The sequence below is a fragment of the Eretmochelys imbricata genome, chromosome 11, assembly GCF_965152235.1.
Source record: "Eretmochelys imbricata isolate rEreImb1 chromosome 11, rEreImb1.hap1, whole genome shotgun sequence".
Taxonomy (NCBI): Eukaryota; Metazoa; Chordata; order Testudines; family Cheloniidae; genus Eretmochelys; species Eretmochelys imbricata.
In genome coordinates this window covers 62,136,052-62,160,601 of record NC_135582.1, presented here as the reverse complement: position 1 = coordinate 62,160,601, position 24,550 = coordinate 62,136,052, and the positions used below count along the sequence as shown (strand labels likewise).

At 38.6% G+C, this 24,550-nt stretch overlaps 1 protein-coding gene across 3 annotated transcripts in view; it reads right to left on the bottom strand.

The window, feature by feature from the left end:
- PARD3B (par-3 family cell polarity regulator beta) overlaps positions 1 to 24,550 on the bottom strand; it is a 615,914-nt gene that overhangs the window by 160,632 nt on the left and 430,732 nt on the right. For all 3 annotated transcript variants that reach the window (XM_077830252.1, XM_077830251.1, XM_077830253.1), the window contains 2 exons: positions 19,521 to 19,727; positions 18,224 to 18,461 (listed from right to left, as the gene is read on the bottom strand). In XM_077830252.1, the coding sequence (XP_077686378.1) occupies positions 18,224 to 18,461; positions 19,521 to 19,727 (445 nt within the window). The remainder of the gene's footprint in view (positions 1 to 18,223; positions 18,462 to 19,520; positions 19,728 to 24,550) is intronic.

Here is a 24,550-nt window from a genome sequence, read left to right as displayed (position 1 = left end):
GGTAATGAATTACATAGACAATTCAGCTACTCAAGATTAAAAGATTACCCCAGTAAAAATGAAGGTTTTTGGAGGTAAATGATCATGTGTTGACATAATGTGAGCAATAAAGCTCATGGTATTACGGATATCCTGCTACATTATATGGGCTAGTTTGTGGCTAAATTCTCAGATTAACGTTTAAAGTTAGCTTGAATCACAATCCTATGTTATATTGTCTACTTCAAAAGCCACAAACATCCAGTTTTTACATGACTCACCAGACTTTCTTGCTCTTTTCTTTCTGAAAGCATAAGGCATTTATATCAGTATCCTAAAGGACAAAGATAGGTTCTGCTTCAGAACCTATGATTTTAAGCATCATTTCCCAGAAAAGCTATCTTCTGTTAAACCAGCGACAAACTTCCCCCTCATCAAAAGGACTAGGTTATGTTAAGAGAAACCTACACCATATTCTTTTAAGAATGAATGGGACTGAGCCTGTTCCTTATGCATTGTATGTAAATACACATTTCCACAAAAGACTACTCCATCTCCAGGCTCGGAGCACATCATCATCTAATATAAACAGACTTGTTAATATGGACCATCTGCAAACTCAGCACCATCTAAGTGTCTACCTAAGGTCAGTTAAAGAATACTTAAAAGTTGGATTCATATCCTTTCCCCTGCCCCACATATATTTCTGCTGTTCAGTGACAGGGATAGCAAGAAGGCCTGTAGGAAGAAATTAGACTGTCAAAAACCATCAATAGTCATAGAAAAAAATGAGTGTTAAGTAATGAAGGGCAATCACATTTTTAATGACTATTCTGTCCTTAATTTACCTAGAATTTTGTCTTCAATTATATTTATTTCACTTATTCATACGTATTATATTGGTGTTTTCTTCTAGACTTTTGTATTGACTAGCCATGGTTATGTTAAGAGGACTTTGCCATCCCCGCCCCTCCACCCCACAATGTATTATCTTGCCGTCCCTTATGTAAAGTGAAAAAGGCAGTGAAGATGACTTACACCTTTTCTCTAGCTAAACGTTTAAATATTTTTTAGAAGACTAACATGGGCACTTTACATTGGCTAACACAGCCAACTCTAAGCTTGTTTTCCCTTCATACAGTGAGGGATCAGTTATGCAAGTCCAATCTTGGGACTTGTGTCCATAACTGCATGGGAAGGAGGCAGCAAAAAGAAAGCAGATGCAAGGAGCTTTAATCCCCTTACACATGTGTGCAGGAACCAAGCCCACTGTGTTTGGTGCCATAGAGAAGGGGAATGGCAGAGCTCTGTGTCCTCCCTTCAGCAAAGCTCGCCCTATGCAGGGGGTTTGCTCATTGGACCTTCTCTAAGTGACAGAAAGATGAGACGTGTTACTGGGAAGCCCTCAAATCATCAGTTTATTTTCCTTTTCGGGAGGAAGGGGAAAAATAAGATCAAGATTACGCTCTTCCTGAATCAATCTTTTAATAAAGTGAGAGGAAGCAAAGAAGAAAAATAGATGAATCTGAGTTTCAAGCTTAGTAGTCTCTCCATACTCCGAGAACAGCTGTTATTCACCTTCCTTCACTTCCCCCCTGTATACTTTGTCTGCTCCCCCCACATCTTGCACACATTTTATTATTTTAAATCTTGGGTTCAACATTAAAACAGCTATTTTCCTAACATATTAATAATCCTCTGCTTTCCCAGCTAGTAAATTTTACTCTGAAAAGTAACACAAGAGTAGAGCTGGGTGGGCATTTTCAAATGAAATGTTTTTGATGGGAAATGTCAAGTCGTCAAAACAGAAACTGTTTGAGGGAAAAGTGTGGTTTCTAAGATGCTCCCAATTTGATTATTTTTTTATTCCCCTCTCCCCCCCCCCCAAAAAAAAATTATTGAAATGCCTTGTTTGGACATTTTCAAAACAAAAAGTTTCATTTTCAATTCAAAATGCCTTTTTGTTTTGAAATGTTACTTAACTTACCCTAAAAAAAGGGTAAAAAATTTTTAAAAGGTCAAAATGGAAAAAAAACATTCTGAATTATCAAAAACAAAATATTTAAATTTACCCAATCTGGAACCTTCCCGAGTACTGGTTTGTGAAAATTTTCGAGACTGACTTTTTGTCCCATTTCAAGATGGGAAAATTTTTGAAATCAATCTCAAACTCTTGTGGGGAGTGAAAACTGTTTCTTGCCCAGCTCTACAAAAGAGAAACGTTACCTTCTTACATAACCGACTGCTTCCCCCAAATTCAGTTATATCAGTTTACTTTAGAAATAAAACAAGTTTTTACTACTTTTTATTCGGTTAACCTAGCAGATCCAACACAGCTAAAAGAGGGAGAGCAGGATTTTATTCCCATATGTGAATTATCAACAGAATTGCAAACTCCATTCCAATTAACAGGCTAAATTCTGCTCTGAATTACACCTGTGAAATGCCACTAAAGAAAATGAGATTGCACAGATTTAACAAAGTGAATAACCATCTGGCCTCAAAAACCTTTGTATTTGGGTGATGATGACTGTGCAGGAAGAAATGTCTTGACTTTCACGTCCTAGGGAGAGTTTGCAGGGCTAGCAGTTAAAACTTACTTGTGAACTGAGAAAATCTGATATGGAGTTAATGAGAGAAACACAGAACTTGACTGTGCCACTTTTAGAGTCACTATTCAGGGAAGAAGTGCATGTAGAGAGTCCTCTATCTCAAGCTAAGCTCTTTCTAAGAAGTTTGAGAAAAGTTTCACTCTGAAGTCTTGGTAGAACTCCAAGTAAATTCCACTGTAACCTTGTAATCCAAAAGAAAATGCATTAGTCCTAAGCAACAGTTTTATATTGGTTCATTTGAATCACAAAGGCATAACCAATGGCAATGTTGGGGGCCTGATCCAATGCCCACTGAAGTGAACTGAGATACCCATTGACTTCAATGAGCTTTGAACCTGGCCCTTAATGATTTTGACACTATTTAAGGCAATGTCTTCTTGGTTTTATGGTTTCACACCAATACATATTAGCTTGACAAGTTTGCTAATTTCTTCTCTAACATCATCAGGATGCCCTCTGCTAGATTAGGGGTATTATTTAGCATCCAGCTTCCCAATGGCTTCCTTTAGCACCTTTTGCTTCATTCTGACCATTTTTCTCAGCTGCAGTTGACACTGCTGTTTTGGAGTTCTGTAGTCAAGCTGAATATGGGTATTTGTTCAGCTTAGCCCTATTCTTTCTATTTTTTCCCCCGACGCAATTAACTTATTTTATTGTCAGCCCCATCACTGGTGATATTAATTTGTTCCTTGTTTCTGGGATTTTTCCATCAGCATCTAACTGGGTATTGTTAGCCTCGGTTCTAAAGAAATCTAATATAAAACTGAATGTTGTCAGTAATTTTTGCCCAACTTCTTTGTTCTGTATCTCAAAATTGCACAAGTGTATTGACCAGAATCAAATTTTGCTGTTTCTTCAAAAGACCAACATGATTATTTAAAAACTGGATTTTAAGACTGAATAGATAGTGAACTGACACTGCCTTATTAAAGGTCTATAATGATCTTACTATTGCTCAGTTATGTGGATTGTCATCTGTGTTGATTCTATGCAACTTGTCTGCACCATTCAATACAATTGATCATAAGAGGTTTATACATTGTCATCTAAATTTGATATCCACTGGTTTTACACTCTTATGGTTTGAGTCCCTCCTCATGTAATGTCTTTTTCTGTGTAGTTTGTGGTAAATTTATTATTTTTCTTATCTTGCAGTTTTAAATTTCCTGTGGATATTCAGTGGGATTCTTTTCTGGGCCCACTGCTTTATTTGTAATAGCAATAGTCACTTGGTGCGGTTAATTAAATCTCATTGCTTCATTTATCTGTATGTAGATGATGTGTCAATTGACATTTCTTTCTAGGTGTTGGGTGTGTGTTTGTTTCATCCTGGGGGTCTTTTTCTGAAGGCTTCTACCTTAGAATGTTTCTCTCTTTAGCTGATCTTTGCAACTGAGTGCATGAGCTTCTTATTTGAGCAAGAATAAGAGGTAACGGAGTCTATACAAGTTTTCCAGTTTTCTACTTTTAGTCTTTTTGTTTTGAGAAAAACACTTCCTTCTGTTTAACTGGTTTGCAGTCTGTGACATTTGGGAGTATTTTTTAAAGTCTGACTTTTTAAACTCAAATTTCAAATAAATAATTGGAAACTTCAGATTGCATTCGCTAAATATTTCCAAAACTGGAGACTGACTGATAGATTCTGTTACTAAGCTCTTGAGTGTATCTCTGCTTTATCACAAGCATGATCTTCTTGCTAATCTTCACGAACATTCTTCTTTTGGTTTATAAATTGATATAACATTACACAGCCCATTGCATTTTCATTGTTCCCTTTTTCTTTTAAACTACTCATTTCAGGCACTGGTCGCTTCTAGATTTTAAAGATTAAGGTTTAGAATTCTCTCTGATATTTAAGGCACAGATCTCTGCTACACCTTTATATTTGCAAGGCTTGTTTTCTGCCTATATTCTGCCTCCCTACTTCATTAAGTTTAAACCTTTGAACTGTTTAAGTTATTTTCCCATTTAGTTTTACGGAAACTTATGAATGAAACTGATCTCAGCTCAACCAGAGATGACGGAATGTTTGCCCCTTCTAGGCATGGACCCACCTTTATAGAAGTGAGTGATCCAGTCTAAATCTGATCTGCAAAAAGAAGATAGAAAACTCCTCACAATGAATTTTTTTGACTGTTTCCAAATGATGAGAGCCCAAATTCACCAAGCTGCCCACCACCTGGAACAGCTGCACTGTATTTTAATTCCTGTATGCTTGGATACAACTATGGTAAGTGCTCTGCACGTGTCAAAAAACCCAAAACACTGCTGCCACAAAGAGCCTCACAGTGAGAGGACCATCATGAGTGATCTAATCTCTTCCTAATAAATTCTGACAGGTCATGCAGTCACCAAGGTGACTGATGAGATGACAATTTACAATAAATAAATATCTGAGAAGGACAATTAAGAATCACTGTAATAACAGCTACAATATCCCCCAAGGCCACTAATACAAAGATCCGCTAGCCATACAGCGTCTTCCCTTAGAGATGTCTTACAAGATTTGGGTCCATCAATTCCTGTGGGCAGACCAATGAAACACTTCACAATGAGTCTTCTCCACAAGATTATTCTTGGTTTCTTTATTCCTTAATTTTCTCTCTCTGTGATAGGCATTCTTCCCACACCAAAAAAACCCCACAAAAAATACTGACATCCCACAACTCAAATGTGCTATACTTGCTAACAAACGCTGATATGAAGGACGGCTGATAGTTAGGGCACTACCTAGGACTTGGGAGATCCTGGTTCAATTCCCTGCTCTTCCAAAGACTTTGTGTGGGATCTTGGGCAAGTCACTTAGCTTCTCTGTGCCTCAGTTACATATCTGTAAAATGGAGATAACAACATTTCCCTTTCTCACAAGGGTATGGTGAGAATAGACACATGAATGGTTGTTAGGCATTTTGAGATCAATTGATGCAAAGCATTATATAAGAGTTAAGAGACAGAATAATAATACCTAATTTTTCAGAAAAAGATGTGTAGTGTTCTTCTGAAAACTAAATTAATGACATTTCAGGTGACTCATATTGATCCACAAGGTCTCTGTGTGAATATAGCTAGGAATTTAAAACAATGTTATGGACCTTCACTATAAATTATACATTATATACTTACGCACATCTCAGAACAGGTGGGTAAATGCTCCAATTTTAGCTTTTACTATGTGTGTATGTACAGTGTTTTAATAAAAATCTAGACAAAAAAAGATAATGTATTGATAGTACAGTTGTATTTATTGCATATTCCGTTGCTCAGTGTTGGCCTGAGATATCTGTAAGTTAATAAACTGCAGAGGTAAGTCCTGAACGATTTAACTATCCAAACCTCACCCCACTGAGATTTTATTTTTTACTTTTGGTAGTTTAAAAAAAAAAAATCTTCCTCCAGTGAAAGATTAACTTGTCTGTGTACCCAACTGAAAATGGAGCAAGTGTGTGGACAGCAGTTTATGGTATGACATAAATTTTCCACAGTAGGCCCTAGTCTGTAGTGATTTTTTCCACTATGACAGATCATCCACTTACAATTTTTTTTTTAAACTCTGCGCTAAACCCAGAGAAGATTAAAACCCATTCCCTCCAGTTTGAGTACTTTCACAAGGTAAGAGGAAGCCAGTATTTCAACTAAAATAAATGTTAAGGATTATACAAACACACACACACACACACAGATCCATTGGAATATTTTTAGTGTATTTCAGACTGTCTAAAATGTTATGCACATCTAGCTGGGATGATAGATCACATATTACATCATAGCACGGCTTCCTCTCTCTCCCTGCCAAAAATCCAGAAAGGTCCTTCTAGAACACTGAAGTATGGGACTTTAGCAGGGACTAAAGCCAGTTATCCATTCAGAATTAAGAAGCGGCATGGCAAATCAGTTTTCACCAGTCACTGGGTACAACATACGTCACATGCAAATCAACAAATTAGGCAGTTTCACACAGAACCAGTCTGCAAGCATTACAATATTCGTAATGGGGAGATTTCACAAAACACCACAGGTGTTCATATTAAGGATGCCACGGATACAATTTCATCTATGGTTTGAAGGATTTTAAATGAATTCAGCCAATATTTACTATACAAGATGAAAGTGGTTAACACTAGTGCCTATAGACAGACACAGAGTACCATGCTTGAAAATTTCTCTTGTAACTTTTCAAACCATTTCCGTCCCAACCCTTTCTTAAGAAGCCTCAAGTGTTCCAGGTGAAGGGTGGCTTTATGAAGAGACAAATATCCACTAGGAAGCAGGAAAAGACTAAACAGGTAGACACAGAAAAATTGTGTCCAGGGGAGAAAGGCTAGTGAATTAATCTCTTGCTCTTAACTTTTTACGGGAAAGAAATAATTACTAATTTATTTTAGAGTAATTTAGGTCAAGCAGGTTACTTCCCGCCTCAAGGAAATATCACATTTCCTGGTTCTAGTAAAAATGATCTCCTTTTATGGAGCATGAATGATTGCTTTACAGAAATGCAATGGGAAGTACTGTACTGCAAAATCTCCACCTTTTGTCACAAAGCGCTCACATTTGGATGGTTATTTTATAGTGTCATCACATTAAAAAAATGAGTAGTGTTAACATGTATCACTAACAAGACTAAATACATTTTAACACAGTGAACTCTCACAGTCACCTTTTGTTGGTTGTCTGGGAGGCTGAGCGGCACTTTAAGGGACACACCCCTCCACAACAAGAGACTAAAGGAAAGTGGATTTCTTTGAATAGTTTACTTCATCAACCTAGTATTTAATTCAATGCAGAACATTAGTATGTCAGTTATATTAAACAACTCCAACAGCAAAAGCATCCAGGTTTCGAGACAAGGAAAAACAAAACAAAAAAACAACAAAACGTGGTTGTGGAGATGAAAGAATACAAAGTACAGCTTGCCTTTTACCTTGTTATTTTCTTACCAGAAAAAATACATCTCTATACAACTCTACCATCCACCTGTCACTAGAAAATAACTTTTACAACTCTATTTTCAATTTATTACCTATAAATCTGGTAATCCGGGGTTAGTGCAAGGCCAGGTGTCCACTACCTTCAAATACAGAACAATAAAGGGCACAAAACTACAGTATATTACTCAAACCTAACACTGAAGTTAAACAGTGAAGAGCTAGAGTACAGCCTCAGAACTTTGTATAGCAGATACTGTAGATAGACAGGCTACTATTCAACTTGTGAGTCAACTTTCAAGACTCAAAACACATTTTTTAAAGTTCCTACACAACTGCCAGTAGGCAGCAATATATATCTCACCACAAATTATACAGCAAGCTCATCATTTACCTAGAGTTCCACATAGCGATGGCTGCCAGATGTCTTATGTGACCTCGCCTTAATTTCTCTGTGCCTCAGTTTCCTCATTATAAATGCCTACTTACCTTCCTTACATTATCATGGCTAAATGAACATTTGTAAAGTGCTTTGGAGTGATGAGATTGAATGTGCTACCAAAGTGGAGGGCATTCCTATTACTTGTATGTTGTAGCAGATTAGTAAATGTTTATATTCGGAGAGTGCCCAGTATTGCAATCAATATTGCACTCCCATCGTGGTAGGTGCTCTACAATCATACATAGAGACAATCCCTGCCCAGTTTGCAATCTAAAAAGATACGAAAGAGATGAACAGGAGAGGGTGGGGATATAACAAATGAACACGGTGATGAACTGCACAGCTTTGTTAGTTACATATGCCAATTAAACATGTTGTTATTAATGAGGAGTAGAGACAGGAAGAAGGAATGGGGAAGTTGGGAGTGAAGGAATAACAGCTCGCAATCTGCCTAGCTATGATCAGCAGGCATAAGGGCTTTGGAAGAATAACAGCAGAGGTGAAGCTGAAGAAAAGGTGAGACTGAGGATAAAGGTAATAATGTGGTATCAAGCTGTTTTCCCCATGCATGCTGGGTTAGAAAGTGCAAAGCTGTTTAACAGACAAGACTGGGAATGCTGGTGGAGAAGAAAGTTAGTAGATTAGAATGGTGGGGCTAAATGGAGAAGGGCCTTAAAAGGTAAATGCAAGAAACTTGTATTTGAGGTGGAGGAAATTTATGAGGGGAAAGGGGCAGCAGAGGGATTCTTTGTAGTCAGAATGATGAGCCAAGACAATGATTTTAACAACAGATATTCAAATGGTCTTGAGGGGTGCTAGGCTGCAGAAGTCAAGGCCAGAAAGGAAAAGGTTGCAATAGTCAATATGTGAAATGATAAGATCTTGGACAAGAGTTTTAGCAGTGTGGTCAGAGAGGAAAGGCCAGGTCTTAGAGATGTTGTGTAGGAAGAATTGGCAAGATTTAAGCCACTACCTGAATGTGTCTGTCTATAAGAAGGGCTGAGTCAAAGATGATGCTCAGGTTATGGGCCTGAGTGAGTGAGAGGATGGTGCTGCTGTTCACAATGACAAACAAAGAGAGAGGGAGCTGGGAAGGCTTGTTGTTGGGGCAGATGAACAGCTAAATTTTGGCCATGTTGAGTTCTAGATGACAATTGAATGTCCATGAAAAGAAGTCAGAAAGCCAGGCTGCAATGTTGGATTGGTATAGAGGGAGCACTCATCAGCAGAGAGAGAGACTTGTGGGTACCACTGGCATAACAGTAATCAAATACATGCTTTTGCAGATCAGAGCATGTACAGATAGGGTGTAGAGGGAGAGGAAGGGACCACAAATGGAGCCTTGCTAGATACCCAGAGAAAGGGGAAAAAGTGAAGAGGACAATTAAGAAATAAGACTCTGCTGGAGCAATCAGAGCAATAGGAAAACCTGAGGGAAGAGAGAGTAGAAGCTAATGAAGAACAGAACTTAACAGTGCCAAAAGCTTCTGTCATGTCAAGGAGGATAAAAGAACACAGGCCCAGAGACTGGCTAAGAAGAAGTCATTAGAGACTCTGGCAAGAACATTTTCAGTGGACCGTAGAGGGTTGAAGCCAGATTAGGTAGGGTCAAGAAACTGCAAGAAAGGAGATTCAGACGATGGTTGTAGACAGTATGTTCAAGGAGGTGGAGACAAAGAGGAGGAGAAAGATAGGGTAATGGCTTGAGGGTGGGTCATTTTTTAAAATAGGGGAGTTGAAAGCATGCTAATACCTGGATAGAAAAGAACCTACTGAGAATGAGAAGTTGAGGAGAGAATTGAGAGGGGAGGTGAGAGTAGAGACGATGGAGGTAAAGAGATGAAAGCCTGGAAGAAAGCAGGCAGAAAGTCTCAGTGACAGGAGAAGAGGAGGAGAGTATACTAGGGAGCTGAAGGAAAAAGGGCTGGGAGCAGTCATGCCAGATCATTTTATATTTTTAAGAAAGAAAACGATCTTAAGTACTTATATGACATCTATTAATGTTATATCTGAGCACCTCACAATCTTTAATGTATTTATCCTCACAGCTACCTTGTGAGGTAGGGAAGTGATATTATCCCCACTGTACAAGTGGAGAACTGAGGCATCAAAATCAATGGGAGTTAGGTGTCTAAATACCTTTAAAAAAACTGGTCCTACGAGACTTTCCCAAGGTGCCACAGATAGTCAGGGAACTGAATCTAGGGTTCTCAAGTCCCATGCTAATATTGTATCCACTGGATTATTCTTCCTCTCTGGACTATCCTGTTCTAAAATCCTGCACTGAGAAAAAGGAGCAGGAGTGTGGGGAAGAGTGGCTCAAAGTGGTCTGGTATTCTTAAGCCACTGTAACTCCACATGCTCTAAAATTATGATTACCCAAAAGTCAGCTTTGCTCCCTTTTACATGTCAGCAAAACATAAGGTCAGCCTACTAAAATACTGGCAAGGCCTGACTTTCTTCTATTAACAGTGAGACATATCTTTTAAAGCAATAGTTAAATAAATGGCTGCATGTCTGTAATCATTGCGACTTAAAATGTCAATTGAATTTGAGATGCCATGTGCATTTAATCAAGGTCTCTGTATTATAAAATAAATATTAATTTAGTTTGACTGCTTTGTCTGGCATAAATCATAATTCCATGAGATAAGTACATTTCACTTTCTGTACAGATGGCTGTTAATGGCAATACCTGTTAAACTGGCACCTGCCAGAACTTTGTATTTAAGGAGTCTCATAGCATTCTCATTATATGTCCTTATTTCTATAAATTTGCTGTTAAGCATTTTTTCTTTATTTATGTAGCAAGAATGATTGAAGTACATGAGCCAAAGAAAAAATACTTGAATTTGTTCTTTAAAAGTAGAATTAATGTCTGGTACTTGTACCGTATTTATTTCTTGTTGATAAAGGTTGTTAAAATGAGTAATGGAAAAGTATATTGAATGAAGAATAAATACAACACTAAAGTGTACCCAATGAGGAAACACTTTCAAGGACTCATCTTGCAGTTTGTATTAGGCCACTTCCGCAGAGGAGTACTCTGGGAAACAAGGAGATTGGAACCTGAGGTCTGGTCTATATGGTGGGTTTATACGCTTCAAACCAGGGTGTAATGTGCAGCATACTAGCCTGCCATGCATTAACACAGTGGTCCCCAAACTGTGGGGCATGCCCAACAAGGGAAGCGTGGAGGATGGGGGGGAATGTGGTGGCATCTGGCCTAGCCCCCACGGGGAGTGGGGAGGGAGTGCCACCCAGCCCGGCTCTGTCCTCAGCCGCAACTCCACTACGCACCCTGCTCCGCCACCCATCCAGCTCCAGCCCTAGCCCCAGCTCCACTCTGCCCCCTGCTCCGCCCCCAGCCTAGCTCTGCCCTCATTCCCTCTTCACCCACAGGCCAGCTCCGTCTCTAGCCTCAGCTCCTTCCATCACCAGTTCAGCCCAAGCTTCTCTGCTGAGCCAACTGTGCAGTAATGGAGGGGGAACGCAGACAGATGCATTACTGTGAAGGGGATGGGCTTGACAGGAAGGTTTGGGCACCACTGCATTAACACATTGTGTGGACCTTGCTACTGCACACTAGTTCCATAACGAATGCAGCAGCAGGAGCAACACGGCGAGTTTGTGCACAGCAAGCTAGTGCCCTGTAGACTCAGTCATGCACTAACTCGAACATACAAGCCCAGAGAAGCCTGTGAGAAGCTTGTCATCCCCAGGAAAGTCTTGCTTGTTAAATTAGAGCACATATTTTAAGCAGCACTGGTGTTTCCATTTGTTTTAACACACACTACATACACAGACATGAAAATTAAGCCTTTGTGTGTGTATATTTAAGTAGATATCTCATGGAAATGAGTATGCAAATTGACCTTTAAAGATACAGCTCTCAATTGTATTCATTTAATTACAGCTTACATAATGGTATTTTAACTGAAGTAGAGATGCAGCTATTATATAGAAGTATACTTTGCTTCTCAAAATATAAGTTTATGATTTCTAGTCTTTAAAAGTAATCAAGCCGGACTTTGTGCTCTGATCTGTTAAGCAAATATCTCATTATCCAAGTGAAGTAATGAGAATAAGGGGTCTATTCTTCTTCAGTGCACTTGTATAAGTCTCATTAACATTAATGAGATTTATGCATGCATATTAAGAGGAGAACAGACCCCTAATTAAACAAATAAGTCTTTAGTAGGCAGTCTGCATGATCATTTTTAGTACAGAAAAATCCACTTGTCTCTGCTTTGGACAAACTATAAACATAACTAAGTAGTCATCAATAATATGGAGGAGGAGGAAGTACATGTCATACATCATTCAGGTTTTTTTTAAAAAATGATTTGACAAACCACAAATACATTTTTAAATTCATTAGCTGTAGCCACCCCCTCCTCCTTCTGTACACACTAAAACAAACAGTTTTATTTTACTGACATATTTGTACAGTAGATGTGCTTAACAGACGAAAGGAAATTAAGGTCACAGAATAGCTTAACGGCTTCCCAGAACACTGGCCACCTCAGCTGGTCCTCTCCACCAAATGCAAAAGGACACAATCTGTCTCCGATTTCTCTGTTAGTTGAGATACAAATGACTTTAAAATCACCTTAAATTAATCTGATTGTAATTTAATCTAGTTGTCTCTTTTTTGTTTACCCATGTCTACTTATTTATTTCCATCACTGTCTCCATACATATTAAATCTCTCTCTATGCAGCATATAGCTATTATTTGCCCTATCTGTCTACATTATATTGCTAACTTTTCTCACAAATGCTTAACTTTGCAGAGCAACACAGGCTAGAAAAAAATTATAAGATATCACACCACTACACTTAATGAAAGTCCATATCTAAATATTATGCAATCTACTCTGCAATACCATTACAGGATCAACACCACTGGTCATAAAAAGTATCATTCTGAGCACAAGGCCTTTTAATGGTAATAACGGGGGGAGGGAATAGAGGGAAGGAGGGTCATTTCTCTCTTCCAACTAAAATGAAAATTTAAAATCACCAGGGCACTTAGCTCAAAGGAAAATTGGCAAATTAAGAGTACAAAAAATAAAATATTCATGGCTCATATTGTGAAAAGGAAAGTAAATAATTTAAGATGAATTGTTGTGTGAGGAAAAGTAGCATTTCCAAAGAGGAAAAAAGTGACTGTAACTAATACTCTTTTCTATTTCTTGTTCTCAGCACTCAGAGATGGGCATGCACACAGAACCACTTATGTGAACGGCAGTGGCCGCTGATATGCAAATCTAGTGTTTTTTACTGATACCAATCCAGTAAAGCTAATCGTACAAATGGAGCTGTGTTACATTAAGACAAGAGTTCTTCTTTTCAGTGGGCTTCTGAACCCAGACTGAAAAGATAATGAGAAGCTTCTTCCCCGTGCGTGCCAGTTTGGCTGTCTTTTTGCTTCTGAATCATCATCAAGTACATAGTTGGTCTGGTACTACAGCAAAACATCATGACTGCAGCCTGTTGGCCTCTGCCTATAAGGAACTAGCTATTAAAATTTCACTGGCACGGCTGCAGTCCATTAGCTAACTTACCTTCTTACACATAAAGCTGAATGGCTACCCAGAAATTTTACAACCACTATGTGGAAAAGGTAATAACAGGGCCATAGACATGTTACATTTATTATATACTAGGCCCGTAGCAGCTGAGGTGGGATCAGGGTCAGAGTAGGACAGATGTCACATTCTCTTGGTGATTTAAAGGTTCAGTCTTTAACTTAATTTAAAAAATGAGTTAAAGCCCAGCTTTGTGGGGAAAATATATAATGACAGGCAGGACAATTAAATAACTATAGACCAAAAACTAAGAATCTAGAGTCCATCACCTAGCAAACTCTGGAAAAAGATATTTTCCTCAGATTAACTTCTCGGTTAGATCTGTCCAGAGCTCCCAATGCTAAGTGTTAATGCATTTTACATTAATGTTTAACATCAGGAAATTCCAATGCCCTGCACCAAGGGGTTAATTAACCCTTCAAAATAGCCAAAAGAGTAATTTAGAAAGGGCTCAGATGCAATTCTGAAACAATGAATGACACAATGGCCTTATTTAAAGCATAAAGTATGTCATTACAGCACACAGTTTCTCATGCAAATGAAGAATCCTTCAAGATGAAGAGAGTTGACTTGAGGAAGAGCACGCCTCCCAAACCTTGCCTTGGCCTGAAACAATGATTAGTGCAGGAAGAAAGGGCTGAACTGAGCACTTAATGGGATACTGTCTAGTCTCGCTGCTGTTACGGGTCTCTATGGAATATATAAAAGTTTAGAGTGTAACCGAACGAGAATATTTTGGTATAGTCAAAAAGAGTAACTGCTTAGTGCTAGACATTGGCTTTTCCTGATGTTATGGCATAAATTCAATCACAGCTCCATTAATGACAATATTTAATATACAGTAATTATTACCTGATATATAACATCGAATTACTTTCATTACGTTGTCCTATGTTGGGTTACTTTATAAGTCATTATGAGGCAATGTAACAGAGTATGGTAAAATACAAAATGATGCTATGTGAGCTAATGCTAAATGCAAACATTGTACTCAAATAGATTTCTGTTGTTCTTTGGATAGTACATATATGGGCTAATACCGAGGGAGGTCATAAATACATCACTACCCACAATACCTAGCCCTTACTACCAAGAGGTAGAACACCAAACATCGTACAATAAAGTGTCCTGCAACTAAACACTGTCAAACGTTATTACAGATTTTAAAAAACAGATAAACTGACAACCCGCTTCACCTATGTTTAAAAATCTCACACCTGGCCAAAAGGGGTAATCACAGAAAACGTGGAAGCTGACAATTCTTGTTTAACTGTGTAAAACACAACACTGAATTTTTAAACAGTGATTAGAACAATAAAAACATGCTTGCTTGATGGTCTCCCTGAATCATATCCACCTAAATAAAACTTCAATCCATGAGAAATTTAACAGGAAAGCAATTTTTTTTAATTAAAAAAAACTCTCACAATCCACAAGTAAATAGCAGCTGAGCAACAGATGAGGAACCAAATGAAATCTGTTAGCAACTGGTAACAGCTTTGATATTTTCTGTTGTTAAAGGGGGGGGGGGGGGGAGGGAGTGTTCAGCAGCGATTTCAGTATGTTCAGAAATCTCAGCTGAGAAAGGCTATAGCAGCAGTTACTTTTTTCGTACTAAAGACAAAGGTTAGGGGTGGTTTTAATACATTAAACTGCATTGCTAGTGACAAGAGAAACAAGCAAGCTCATATGGACATATTACAGATATGAAAAATATGCAATCGCTATATACAGCATAGTAAGTATACCTGTCGTGCATACAAATATCCTCCACAGTCTAGTGTAACTTTCCTAGTAGGTAGTGGATTAATTTGCGCCTTGAACAACTCTTCATTAACTCTCTCTTTGCAGTCTAGCTTCCTCCCATTCCACTGAAACTACTTGTGTCGTGGTTAACAATGATCTCTTCCTGACCAAATCTCAAGGCTGCTTCTCCATTGTTATTTTCCTAGATCTGGGATCTTCAATATGGCAGAACCTTCCTTCTTAAAGCCTATTCCTTCCTTGGTTTCAACAACTCTGCTTTGCCAGTTCTCTTATTACCTCTTCCAGTTGCTCCTTCAGTGTCTCCTCTGTTGGCGCTTCCTCCCTTCCTCTGTCAGTCTACCACAGGGTTATGTCCTTTGCCCTCACCCTCCTCTTACTCTACATTTTTTCTGGGCAACCTTGTAACTAGAACTAGAACAGACTCTCAGGTTTCCTTCTCCATCCAAACTTTCTCTCTTTCTTGTTTGCATTCATATTTCCGATAGCTCCTATGACATGTCCTGCTGCCAGCTGGAATTCAACATGTCAAAAACTGACTTCAACTTTCTTTATAAAAAAACAAACAAACTTCCCACCACTTCTTTCGCTATAAATATTAACTATTATCAGCCATCCTCCATGTAGCAGAGACTCACAACCTTTGTGTCATCGTCAGCTTCTCTCTCTCCCCCACAGATATTTTACCACTAAATCATGCCAGCTTCACCTCTGTAACGTCTTAAAAATCTGCCTCTTTCTTTACACTCCTGCTGCTAAAATCCTTGATCTTGTACCTTTATTACTTCAATCCCCTTCTTCTGACCCTCCTGATACTCTCCTCACTCTAATCAATCCAAACTCTGCTGTGAATATCACCTCTGATACCTAATGCGATCACAATACTCAATCTCTTTCTAAAATTCCTTCACTTGTGCCGCAAAGCTCCTTGTTCATGCTTCTAAGGCCATCCAAATTGGCTACCGTCCCCCCCGATACTAGTCTGCATTTGGCCTCCCCCATTTAGGTTTGATTTGAGAGTCAGTAAGACGTGTTCTGAGTCACTTAGGTTCTTTGCTAAGTCCTACTCTTATTTCCTCAAATGCCCTCTTTGCTCAGTCCAAATTGCTCATCTCCATTCCTTGTTTCATGCTCCCCTCTATGGCTGGGACACCCTTTCTGACCCCACCCATCATGCATCTACCTGCTCCTCCTCCAATTCCCTTCTCAAAATCCGCTCTTCAAGAAAGCTTTAAGTGATAGTCCCCTAACATTAAAACAGATATAAATTATAATCATGTTTTAAAAAACACAAAACAAAAGAAAAACAAAAAGAAAACCCTTAGTTACTCTTTAGAAGCATCTACAAACTTCCCAAGTGAGTACACAATTATACTGTCCTTGCCTGCAAACTTCCCTTCTTTTCCACCTAATCTTGTCTCCTCCATTTTCCATGTGTCTTAATTTAGACTGTAAACAATTTGGGGCAGGAATTCCATCTTTGTCCTGTCCTTCTGTGGTGCTTGATGGATAAATAATAATAACAGTAATAATGAAAAATATCAGTCAGTAAGACTCCCTATCAAAATTCAATCTAACTGTGGGAAAAGTTCAGATGAATAATATATGCATGTAGTCAAAATATGAAACATGCAGATTTCATGTTGTTTTCTCTCTCTAGAAAAACAGTATTTCTTTTGCTTGAAGTGAAGTTATACTCTAAAAAGTGAATCAGTAGTACTAGAGTCCTGTGGTTCCACGTTTCTTGTTAATCAATAACACTGCCAACTGAACAAACTCGATCTTGGATCTGAAATCAAGCATACATCTTCACCAGTAATAAAGATTTGGAATGTAGATCTTAGTCAATAGATTTGTTGGTGATGCATGAGCCAGAATAATTACAGTTTTGCCAAATTAGCGTGCAATCCAATTTCCATTCTCACAGCTTTATTAGCTCTACAGGGTTAACAAAAGCAGATATGAGACTAAAGATACACAAAAAGAAGAGCTATTGAAGAACTCACCATTCTAATTAATTTTAAAAAAAATGACAGCTTCATTATTTTAAGCCAGGTTTCTTTAAACTCGATGAACACAAATGTGTGTGCAAATTGCACACTTAGTATGTATAATTATACAAATAGTATGTATATCTGTGCATTTATGGACAGCTATCTTGTTCTCATTAACCATTGTGGTAATTGTATGTGCAAATTAAGCATACACTTGTGCACGTATAATTTGGACAATCATGCCCTGGCAGTCCGTAAACACCTGGAAAATGTCTAAATGGTGTGCACAGATTTAGTAGGTTTGTATTGACATTATGGGGAAGAAAAAGAGCTAAGTCCTTGCACATAACACTTCGGAAACAAACTCCTTATGCTGTGTGTCTAGGACATCAAGAGGAAACAAAAGCTCTAGTTTGAATGTCCAAATCTCTATATTATGAAAAGCATGATCTGTAGGGCATTTTTGTAGTAGAATTTCTGAGGTTACAGCAAAACACTTCTTCCATTTAAACTCTGCACCAAGGTTGTCTTCCATACTAGGTTGGCCTACAGGCCAGAATATACCAGTAGCCTCCAAAAGTTTAATGTAATACCTGGAAATAGCAACCATTGCCCCCAAATGCATTTTCCCTTGCATTTTCTTTATCCTCAAACCTCATACAGTTTTCCTGCCAAATGCACATGAATTTCAGGGGCCCAAATTTTTTTGCCTGCTAAAGTTCTTTTGCCTTAGCTAATGGTTTGGCATAAAAAAAAGATAGTGCTTTCTTTTTAACTGAAAAACATTTTTGGCTGACAAACATTTTTGGCTGCTTCATGAGATCATCAGTGATTTCACAGAATATTTTCATGAGCTTCTTCAGGAAAATCTGTGTGTGTGTCTGTATGCGCGTATGTTTTAAGCACAAGAACCATACCTCAACATGGCACCAAAACCCTTCTTCTTAGTTTTCTTCTCTGGATCTTCATTTTCTTCCTTCCTCTTCTTCTCTTTGACTTTAGCTTTGCTCTTTCCTTTTTTCTTCTCCTTCTCTTTATTTTTTTTGTCTTTCTTTGCCTTGGTTTCTACATCTTCTAGTTCAGGATTCCCTTGGGGGACTAATTCAAAGTTCTGAGTTTCTTGAGCAGAGAGAGAGCTCTTATCAGACAGACCATCTGCAGAGACAGAAAGAGAATCAGTAAAAAGAGTAAGGGGCCATTTATGATCAGGAAAATGCAAACGTGCAATATGGAATCAATGTAGAATAAAGTGCTGCAATAGTTCACAATGCACGTTCATTTAATCATATCATTTAAAAAGCAGACTAAACATATCTAGTTAATTCAAGCAGGGCTCTATTGTAAATTAAGCACAGAATTATTATCGCTACTTATTTTCTAGTTATTATTTCTGGAATGAAAATCTTGACATGTAGTAAAACATTCTTCTTTTTGAAGTCTGGCTTGTTAACCTCCATTAAGTCAAGAAAGCCCACAAGCTGGGACACAAACAGCGAGAGCTTATTTCAACAAGAGGTTCTAAGAACCTGCATATCCTAACTACTATACAAAACTAATGCAGTCACTCCTTGCTCTCAGGCTATTTCTGGTGTCTCTAAAAGGAACAGCAAGACAATTACTCTGACTGCTTAGGGGAGAGCGAGTGTAGTTTCACTTTAGGAACTCAAGAACTGAACGTAAAGATACAGTTCATGCTGTAAAGCAGGGGGTTCTCTGTCTGGGAATTGTGACCCCCATAGGTGTCATGAACAAGTGGGGTCAAGGTGTTGTGGCCGCTCTGTCCTTCCTGTATTGCTAAACAGGACTCCTGCTAGATGGAAGGGGGTTCCGATGTGGTCTCAGTATGGAAAAGGGAGCTGCAAAGGAAAAAGATGAGACTCTCTGCCATAAAACAAACAAAACAGCAGCAGAAGTTATTAAGTCCGATGCTACTTAAAACAAATTGAAAACAAAATAGTTCCACAAAACTTTGTGGATTCAAGGCGTGATCCACCCCACCACTGAAGTCAATCCAAGACTTCAGCGGAAGTTGGCTCAGGCCCTAGGACAGCATACAGAGTAATTTGGCCCTAATTCAGCAGAACATTTATGAACATGCTTAAATTCTAATGCCTTCAACTGGATTTCAGCACCTCCTTTAATGTTTTGCTTAATGGAGCCTTAGTCTGTACTAAGAGGTGGAAGTTTCACAAATAAGTACATGAAACAGCATACCCTGTTCTGCATCTTCAGGTCCATCATAAGATTTGTCAATGGCAGCTCTGAAGCTCTCGTTACAGCCCCGACCACGGACCATGTGAGGCCTGGGTCTGTGGAAAGGAAGCTCATTCTTCCTGACTTCAGCCACAGCCGTCTGTAAGCTCTCCAGGGAGCTGGACTTTTTTAAGCCTAGAGTGGGACCAAAATCTTTGCCAGGAGATTCTGGGGAAGGAAAAGTTAATGTTTACATTTAAAGTACATAGAGATAAAAATAATACAATTAGGGCTGTAAAGTTTTACACTGTTTTGCTTTTGAGTGCAGGTATATAACAGAAAAAAAATCTACATTTGTAAGTTACACTTTCGTTATAAAGAGATTGCACTACGGTATTTGTATGAGATAAATTGAAAAATACTATTTCTTTTGTCTATCATTTTTACAGTGCAAATATTTGTAATAAAAATAATAATATAAAGTGAGCACTGAACACTTTGTATTCTGTGCTGTAATTGAAGTCCATATATTTGAAAATGTAGAAAAACATCCAAAATATTTAATAAATTTCAATTGGGATTCTATTGTCTAATAGTGTGATTAAAACTACGATTAATCGTGATTAATTTTTTTGAGTGAATTGCGTGAGTTAACTGCAATTAATCGACAGCCCTAACAATGATATATGTTTAACTGTACATATCCATTACACTCAGTGGCTTTAAAATACAATGTAACCAATGTAATTAATTTTAACAACAACATCAAGATAAACAAAAACAGAGGGAGTACTTGTGGCACCTTAGAGACTAACAAATTTATTTGAGCATAAGCTTTCGTGAGCTACAGCTCACTTCATCAGATGCATTCAGTGGAAAATACAGTGGGGAGATTTATATACATAGAGAACATGAAACAATGGGTGTTACCATACACACTGTAACCAGAGTGATCACTTAAGGTGAGATATTACCAGCAGCTTATGTGCTCTAAGCCATACTAAAAAGCACAACAGATAAAACAGTGTCGATAGGTGATATATGCCATCATGTGCCAGCAATGCCCCTCTGCCATGTACATTGGTCAAACTGGACAGTCTCTACGTCAAAGAATAAATGGACACAAATCAGACATCAACAATTATAACGTTCAAAAACCAGTCAGAGAACACTTCAATCTCTTTGGTCACTCGATTACAGACCTAAAAGTTGCAATTCTTCAACAAAAAACCTTCAAAAACAGACTCCAACAAGAGACTGTTGAATTGGAATTAATTTGCAAACTGGATACAATTAACTTAGGCTTGAATAGAGACTGGGAGTGTATGGGTCATTACACAAAGTAAAACTATTTCCCCATGTTTATTCCACCCCCCACTGTTCCTCAGATGTTCTTGTCAACTGTTGGCAATGGCCCACCTTGATTATCACTACAAAAGGTCTCCCCCCCCCCCGCTGGTAATAGCTCACCTTAAGTGATCACTCTGCTTGCAGTGTGTATGGTAACACCCATTGTTTTATGTTCTCTATGTATATAAATCTCCCCACTGTATTTTCCACTGAATGCATCCGATGAAGTGAGCTGTAGCTCATGAAAGCTTATGCTCAAATAAATTTATTAGTCTCTAAGGTGCCACAAGTACTCCTTTTCTTTTTGCAAATACAGACTAACACGGCTGCTACTCTGAAACCTATCAAGATAAACAAAGTTCTATAGAGATTCCAGCTAAGATTTGGGGAAGAGACATTTTACCAGTGGTTTTCTGGAGCTCCCCTCTGACCAAACATAAGGTGAGGCTTGCAATGATTCCTGTACCTTTGACAGCAATCACCCCAACTCAGTACACTGCTGAAAGGTCCCTGTTAGAGATGACATATCCTTAGAGCTCACAAAAATACTTATGAAAAACAAATTTTTGGCTTTTGGAATGGCTCAGATTGCATGAACGGTAGATATTTGCAAACAAATTTCTTGTGAGAATATATCCCCAGATCTCCTACAAGGTCTTTATCCAAAGCCTTCACTTCAAGTCACGTAAGCTGAAGGCTATGCTATGCTATCAATTCACTCGGCATGTTTTTCAGGACCAAAGCATAAAAATTTCTAGCAAAACAAACAAAATACAAACTTATTTGCCCAGTGATGTGGCCTCTTTCCTTCTCAGGAGAAATCAACTAGATTCGTAGGAGACGTCTTCTGTCTATGAACACATCCAGCTCATGGCTGACAGAATTTTTTGGGGAGGTTACTGCTAATATAATAGCTGTGCCGCACTGCAATTTACCAAGATTTTTCACTTACAAAAACGGATTTCAAGAGGCGGGAAAGCTAAAAAGAAAGTGAGAGTTCCGAGATACACAAATCAGGAGGGCAACGTAGGAAATGCATAGATCTGACTCAATTTGAAATAGTATTTTGGTTTTCACTTAATTTGTATATGACAAGCCAGGAAATGGAACCAATAAAGGTAGAAAATAAAAGCAGCTTATGTGCTCTAAGCCATACTAAAAAGCACAACAGATAAAACAGTGTCGATAGGTGTTACCACCACAAGTAGCTGGATGACATCGGAACAAGAGACTTTCACCTACAATTTCACTGTCACTACTGAAGAGAGTCTAGGATCACGAGAAAAGCAGAAATACTGATATTATGCTGTTATTTCAGCAATTCTGGAATGAGTCTCCGTCATTTTAAATATCCATTTTTCTGTGTGAAAAGTAAGGGCTGAGAAATAAAAAAATAAATGAGTGAAATCTTAAAAGAAACGGGAAAAGCTAAGCATTGGCACCAAATGTCGAATCATCATAAGAGTCTACACAAAGCAATTTACACTGCCATTCCCTAGGGACTTTGACATGAGGTTAAAAAAAATGAAAAGACAGAAACCCAGTTTAAGGGAAACCTGGTTGCTAGGTCACGAAATGCAACCTTCTTTTGTTCATTAATTGCCATTCTGGAGACTGCCATTATTGCCAAATTAGTGAGTGCTAAAATGGATTTAGAGCATTGACTTGCATACATCATAAAGGTGCTTAAAATCACTCAAAACGTGTGCAACAGTAAAAGGCACTGTGGTGTCTGTCTCAGGCGGAGAGTGAGGAACAAGAGACAAGGGAAGCATAATCACTGCAAAAGAAAGGGCAAAGTGAAAACCTCTCTGATCAGCACAGAAAGAGCTTTTCAGTCAGAAAACAGCTCTGATTGCTAGGATTGGACAGGAAGCCACTACACAGCTCTCAATAACTTAGAGCATGGTACGCTGCATCAGCTAAACTAAATACAACTCTGGAACTGGACAAGGCCATGAAGCAGACCTAGAGTTAGGACTTCTGTTGGACAAATGTAGGCAAGATTATTACAGAGGTGATGCCTTTGATTTCCATGGGGAACAGCTACTGCCTGCATCACTGGCAAATAATTAATAGAACATCATTAACAGCGGGTTTGGAGAAGGTTACGCACAGAGTTCCCACCTCCACAAGGAAGAAGTAATACATAAAAAACTAGGTTTAAATACTCTTAAGAGGTTGTCTTAAACAGAAATAAGCAAGCAATTCAGGCTGGAAGACTTAACTGATCAGTGAAGTCCATATCAATCTCCAAATAAACAGGAAATTTTACACAGCATTTGCACTTATACTGAGGCACTGTGAGAGAGGTTAGAGAAAATGGAGAATTTAAAACTATATCACACTAAATATAACCATTCAGGGTGAATTTTCCTACATTGTGTGTCTGCCTCATGCTGGTTTTATTTTTGGAAAGTTTCAGCTAAAATGGTTCAGCTTTTTTTGAGAACAAGGTTAGGGAACCGTGGTTTTTTTGTCCATGTTAAAAATATTCTTACAGCTGTTTAGCTGAGATGCTCTAGTGCCTCCATGCTTTGGAGCAGGGACTTGAAATTTGGCAGGGGAACAGCTCTGCTGTCAGACTTGTGTTTTACCATGTTCATGAAAATTTGATCTAATTTGGTCAAGTTACAAGCCTCTGAAAAATCTTGGTTAGCCCATGCTCAATAAAGACTTGTTAAAGTCTGGCAGCTAAATTCTCTGAAGATTCCAATTGTATTGGGCATGTTCTAGCCTCTCACAACTCCTACATACTGAGTGGACGACACATATGCCATCTCCACAGGGCACGATACATCTCAGATCTTCAGAGATGAATCAGGATTTTTTCTGCAGTTGGTCCTCCCGTTACACAGGGCTGTCAGTGCTGGAACTGAGAGCAGAGTAACCATGTATCCTATGCTGTGAATGACCCCTATTGCTAGTGCCTGTTCTATTTCACTGATGGGCAGTCCCGTTTCAAGGTAAACTTTTTATTATGAATAGAACTACGTACACAAAGAGGCAAGAAACTTCCTAGTATTCTGTGTAGTTGCAGCCTTGTGCTGGTGTTCTTTGTTTCTGCCCCCAGCCGTGCAGTGTGTCTAAGAAAACAAAGACTGTATCTAGAGTGTACAGGAAGTGTGGCATCTGTACACTTTCTGGAAGATTTACTTCAAAACACTATCAAATTATTACAAATACAGTAACTCTGACTCAACTGTTCAGGTCACTTAAACACAACCCTAATATGTCTCATTCAATCTCTTAGGGCATTTCAGCAGTCTTCCCAATCTGCTGTATTGCAAACCCCCTTTTGTCAAATCCTTGTTTGTAACAGACTGGTCAGTCTCCTGGTCAATAACAGGGTCAGTTTATGAATTGCTTTAATCTTAAGTGAAGTGAGAGCAGACACACATCTGTGCCAAGTTGTCAGGTATCTTTGAGCAGACACTTGTGATTCCTTAGTAAGATTTTGCCTTCATCTGTGATCACTGAGTGATGGAAGAGTCACCTCACCCATACTTTAACTTTGACTGGCCAGTGCCCTTCTTGCCCATTTCTCACTGACTCTTTGTTTTCTTAACTGTGGAAGGTCTTGCTCTTTTATTGTAAAATTCTGTCTGTGCTTTCCCAGTCCTTTCCTCACTATCGACAGACTTCTTCAGCTATGGCTACACTAGAGAGCTCTCTAGTGGAACTGCTCTAAGCCAATGGGA